Below are 6,202 nucleotides of genomic sequence, written 5' to 3' on the forward strand. Positions count from 1 at the left end.
TGTACCCAAACACGTGGTCCCCCCTGTACCCAAACACGTGGTCCTCCCTGTACCCGGACACGTCCTCCTCCCTGTACCCAAACACGTGATCCTCCCTGTACCCAAACACGTGGTCCCCCCTGTACCCAAACACGTGGTCCCCCCTGTACCCAAACACGTGGTCCCCCTGTACCCAAACACGTGGTTCCCCCTGTACCCAAACACGTGGTCCCCCCTGTACCCAAACACGTTGTCCCCCCCTGTACCAAAACACGTGGTCCCCCCTGTACCCAGACACGTGGACCCCCTGTACCCAGACACGTTGTCCCCCCCTGTACCCAAACACGTGGTCGCCCCCTGTACCCGGACACGTGGTCCTCCCTGTACCCGGACACGTGGTCCCCCCTGTACCCGGACACGTGGTCCTCCCTGTACCCAGACACGTGGTCCTCCCTGTACCCAGACACGTGGTCCCCCCTGTACCCAGACACGTGGTCCCCCCTGTACCCAGACACGTGGTCCCCCCTGTACCCAGACACGTCCTCCCTGTACCCAGACACGTGGTCCTCCCTGTACCCAAACACGCTGAACACATTGCGAGTAGCCTCAGTGTGACTGAGTGTTTTTATAGTTTTATTGTCTGGCTCGTGGGCACTTGGGCAGTGACCTTTCGGACTCACCCGATGTCATTGCGGTACACCCTGGAGATCAACACCTCCCCCTTGTGGTTGTAGATGAAGAGTCCTCCGATCATAGCTGACACCTGTCAGTCAGTCAGAGCTGATCATAATGAAGAGTCGCTGCAGAGGAAGAGGATTGTTAAGGTGCATTCACACCAAACGAGTAGATTACATACAAAGTCTATGCACAGACGCGATGAGACTGGAGTGACGCGAATTTGTGACGGCGCGATTGACGCGTCAATCGCCAAAACGCCTTAAACGCGTGAGTTGAAATTTTTCAACTCCGCCGAAAAGATGCCGTGCCGCTGCGGCGCGATAGCCTATCAGCGTTGAGATGCTTCTCCTGTCATCAGTGACATCCTGTCGTTCAATCAGGAAACAAACACTGTATCCGTCTGTGTTCACCAGAGCTCTACGACACCTCAGATCAACAGAGACCAAACTGTGTATAAATGTGTGTGTGTAAACCATACGGTACAAACAATGAAAGAGACGCTGACGTATTTACGCCGAGATGATGTCATGCTGAGTGTTGATGGAGCTGCTACAATGTTAGCTTAGCATAGCACCGATCGATCCGAGCTACATTCAGAAAACAAGTATTTTAAAAGTTGTTTGCTTGTCGTCTTGAGGAGAGAACTAACTAAACATGAATTCAGACTTTTTACAAACCGGCATCATTACGTAGTTATTTCGGAGTCCCTTTTATCGGTTTATTGCAGTTAAATCAGTTTGTTTAGTGTTGATACAGCTGTAGTAAACCAGCTAGACACAGTGGACACAGCTCCATGAATTCACGGAGCTCCTCCGGACTGTAATGAACCAGACAAGACGGCGTTTAGTTTCCTGATATCTGGACTTCCACAAGTACTAAGCAGAAATGGAGGTTCTTTCTTCCATGGTTGATGGCAGACAGTTGTGAACGGCTTCCAGGGCGATAAGCCACGCCCCCTCTCTGGCTTGTCGAGCGCGAATGGCGAGATTCACGCAAATGACCACAAATGGTCCCCCGCGAGTAACGCGATTAACATGTTTGGTGTGAACGCACCTTTAGAGAGGAACCCAGTGAACAGATGATCAACACTAAACTCTATCTGCCACCACAGAAGAAGATCATCAGGCACTCTGTTCTTTCTTCAATAAAGGTTAAATTACAACAGACACACTACACATCCATGTTTGACCAAATGTCCTGGAGGTTGTAGTGAAGCACATTAAATGTACTTCAGGTACAGAGAAGTATCTTTAGGGTATATTACTACTACGAGGTACTCTTATCAATACTCTGTTCTTCTTCACAATAAATAATAGGATTTTAAAAACAATGAAATTCAGAACAGCATTGGGAATTATTTATAATTTAGATAGAGCTGAATATTGTTTCTAGAGCAACAACAGTAATGTTTACAACAACAAAGATACTTTATAAAGTCATTGATATTCACTGGAAACAAAACGGTATATATACACACACACACATATATATATATATATATATACACACAGGTGCTGGTCATATAATTAGAATAACATCAGAAAGTTGATTTATTTCACTAATTCCATTCAAAAAGTGAAACTTGTCTATTATATTCATTCATTACACACAGACTGATATATTTCAAATGTTTATTTCTTTTAATTTTGATGATTATAACTGACAACTAAGGAAAATCCCAAATTCAGTATCTCAGAAAATTAGAATATTGTGAAAAGGTTCAATATTGAAGACCCCTGGTGCCACACTCTAATCAGCTAATTAACTCAAAACACCTGCAAAGGCCTTTAAATGGTCTCTCAGTCTAGTTCTGTAGGCTACACAATCATGGGGAAGACTGCTGACTTGACAGTTGTCCAAAAGACGACCATTGACACCTTGCACAAGGAGGGCAAGACACAAAAGGTCATTGCAAAAGAGGCTGGCTGTTCACAGAGCTCTGTGTCCAAGCACATTAATAGAGAGGCGAAGGGAAGGAAAAGATGTGGTAGAAAAAAGTGTACAAGCAATAGGGATAACCGCACCCTGGAGAGGATTGTGAAACAAAACCCATTCAAAAATGTGGGGGAGATTCAGAAAGAGTGGACTGCAGCTGGAGTCAGTGCTTCAAGAACCACTACGCACAGACGTATGCAAGACATGGGTTTCAGCTGTCGCATTCCTTGTGTCAAGCCACTCTTGAACAACAGACAGCGTCAGAAGCGTCTCGCCTGGGCTAAAGACAAAAAGGACTGGACTGCTGCTGAGTGGTCCAAAGTTATGTTCTCTGATGAAAGTAAATTTTGCATTTCCTTTGGAAATCAGGGTCCCAGAGTCTGGAGGAAGAGAGGAGAGACACACAATCCACGTTGCTTGAGGTCCAGTGTAACGTTTCCACAGTCAGTGATGGTTTGGGGTGCCATGTCATCTGCTGGTGTTGGTCCACTGTGTTTTCTGAGGTCCAAGGTCAACGCAGCCGTATACCAGGAAGTTTTAGAGCACTTCATGCTTCCTGCTGCTGACCAACTTTATGGAGATGCAGATTTCATTTTCCAACAGGACTTGGCACCTGCGCACAGTGCCAAAGCAACCAGTACCTGGTTTAAGGACCATGGTATCCCTGTTCTTAATTGGCCAGCAAACTCGCCTGACCTCAACCCCATAGAACATCTATGGGGTATTGTGAAGAGGATGATGCGAAATGCCAGACCCAACAATGCAGAAGAGCTGAAGGCCACTATCAGAGCAACCTGGGCTCTCATAACACCTGAGCAGTGCCACAGACTGATCGACTCCATGCCACGCCGCATTGCTGCAGTAATTCAGGCAAAAGGAGCCCCAACTAAGTATTGAGTGCTGTACATGCTCATACTTTTCATGTTCATACTTTTCAGTTGGCCAAGATTTCTACAAATCCTTTCTTTGTATTGGTCTTAAGTAATATTCTAATTTTCTGAGATACTGAATTTGGGATTTTCCTTAGTTGTCAGTTATAATCATCAAAATTAAAAGAAATAAACATTTGAAATATATCAGTCTGTGTGTAATGAATATAATAGACAAGTTTCACTTTTTGAATGGAATTAGTGAAATAAATCAGGGGGCCATGTAGGTTTGGATTTTTTTTCCCCCTTAATAATAAAAACCTTCATTTAAAAACTGCATTTTGTGTTTACTTGTGTTATCTTTGTCTAATATTTAAATTTGTTTGATGATCTGAAACATTTAAGTGTAACAAACATGCAAAAAAATAAGAAATCAGGAAGGGGGCAAACACTTTTTCACACAACTGTATATATATATATATATATAAGTACTAACTGTAGTTCTAACTGTAGTTCTAAAGTACTAACTGTAGTTCTAAAGTACTAACTGTAGTTCTAAAGTACTAACTGTAGTACTTCCTGGCCTCCAGTGACGTCTCCTCAGAGACACCTTTAACATTGCAGCTGCTATTTAGCATGCTAGCGTAGATGCTAACCTTCTAGTTATCCGATAATATAAAGTGTTCTGGTGTATTCTGACTCCACGCTAAACCCTCCAGGTCTTTGGTTCACTTTTCTTCCGGTAACGTTAGAGGGGAGTCAGGCTGACGTCACCACCCAGTCACGTTAGGAGCTAGAATAACGTTATTCATCAAACATTTAAATAACTGCGGTTTGAACGCGCCGAACTGAAGAGTGTTCTCTATTGATTTATATCAGATCAACACGACCTACACACACCGGCTGGTATCACTCCGCGTTACGTCTTCAAAAAGAAGGATTTACAATGAAGAGACAGAGACAGAGACAAGCAGGCAGACAGACAGAGACAGACAGACAGACAGATGTGTTACCGGTCCTCCGTGTTCTTGCCTCACAGAGAACCTCTCGGTTCACTCCATCCGCCCGTTTGACCGTGAAACTGTCCGGTCTTCTCCGGTTCAGAGCCAAGATGGCGCCGGATGGATCCAAACTGTCAGCTGACGGCAGCTCGGCCGCGTCCCATTCAGAACAACTCGTCTCCTTGACATTGAGGCCACCCACTAATCTCTCTGACTCGTACCTCTGACAGCACAATAAAACTTGGTCCACAGTTTCTTCTTCTTCACAACATTCACACTTTCCATTGTTATGCTTTCGAATAACATAGAGGCAACTGTTAAGATCATTCCTTCGTCTTGTCAGAATCATCTCCTCTTTCCTATTTCGTCCACTAGATTCCTAACCAATGGTTTATTTTAATTTTATTTTTAAATCTTCCTTTACTCCCTTTATTCCATATATTCGGAGTCCTCCTGAAACACTCACATCTCACCTGTGTTATGAACGAACAGATCTTTATTTATTTATTTATTTACTTCTAGAACTCTGACATGTCGGTTTGATTCACACACCGAGGCCGCGGTGTTAGCGGATTGGGACGCGGCCCTCCCTCCTCCTGTGTGAGGAGGGAGGAAGCTAGTCTGCATATGAATCCTGATCATCTTCAAACAGCAGGCCTCATTCTCATCACACAAGCCTCTAATGGAGGAGAACTGGATGTTCCCACTGGGACCTGTAGTCTAGGGGGAACCCTGTAGACCAGGGTCCTCAAATACTGGTCTCCAGACGGCCTGAGGCCTAAAGCCCAGAATCTATTCCTCCAGCAACACTAAGACACAAAGTCCTCCAAGGACATGATAAAGGTCTTAAGAGTGGCTGTAAGACCTGATCTTCTTCCAAATATTTAAACATTAAAATCTGTTTTTATGACTTTTAATATATCAACATGAAACCACTTGATCACATCAGAAGTACTCAGGTCCTTTTCTGCAGTAACGGATACCACACAATAAAAATACTCTGTCACAGTAAAGGTATGAATACCACACTGTAAAAATACTCTGTTATGGTTAAAGTACTAATACCACACTGTAAAAATACTGGGCTGGCTCAGGTTTATAGTTAGGGCTGGCTCAGGTTTATAGTTAGGGCTGACTCAGGTTTATAGCTAGGGCTGGCTCAGGTTTATAGTTAGGGCTGGTTCAGGTTTATAGTTGGGGCTGGTTCAGGTTTATAGTTAGGGCTGGTTCAGGTTTATAGTTAGGGCTGGCTCAGGTTTATAGTTAGGGCTGGCTCAGGTTTATAGTTAGGGCTGGATCAGGTTTATAGTTAGGGCTGGATCAGGTTTATAGTTCGGGCTGGCTCAGGTTTATAGTTGGGGCTGGTTCAGGTTTATAGTTGGGGCTGGTTCAGGTTTATAGTTGGGGCTGGTTCAGGTTTATAGTTGGGGCTGGTTCAGGTTTATAGTTAGGGCTGGCTCAGGTTTATAGTTAGGGCTGGCTCAGGTTTATAGTTAGGGCTGGATCAGGTTTATAGTTAGGGCTGGCTCAGGTTTATAGTTAGGGCTGGTTCAGGTTTATAGTTAGGGCTGGTTCAGGTTTATAGTTAGGGCTGGCTCAGGTTCATAGTTAGGGCTGGTTCAGGTTTATAGTTAGGGCTGGCTCAGGTTTATAGTTAGGGCTGGATCAGGTTTATAGTTAGGACTGGCTCAGGTCTCTATTTGTGTGGAAACATGTGGATGTTGTGCACTTAACCAGGAG

At 44.5% G+C, this 6,202-nt stretch overlaps 1 protein-coding gene across 1 annotated transcript in view; it reads right to left on the reverse strand.

The window, feature by feature from the left end:
• ap2m1b (adaptor related protein complex 2 subunit mu 1b) overlaps nt 1–4,594 on the reverse strand; it is a 37,031-nt gene extending 32,437 nt beyond the window's left edge. The window contains 2 exon segments of the mRNA XM_076076478.1: nt 660–779; nt 4,475–4,594. Coding sequence (XP_075932593.1) covers nt 660–733 — 74 coding nt within the window. The 5' untranslated portion in view covers nt 734–779; nt 4,475–4,594.
• Between the last annotated feature and the right edge of the window lie 1,608 nt (nt 4,595–6,202).

This window comes from Anarhichas minor, unplaced genomic scaffold (genome assembly GCF_050575085.1).
Source record: "Anarhichas minor isolate MPS153535 unplaced genomic scaffold, ASM5057508v1 ptg000057l, whole genome shotgun sequence".
NCBI classification, from domain to species: domain Eukaryota; kingdom Metazoa; phylum Chordata; class Actinopteri; order Perciformes; family Anarhichadidae; genus Anarhichas; species Anarhichas minor.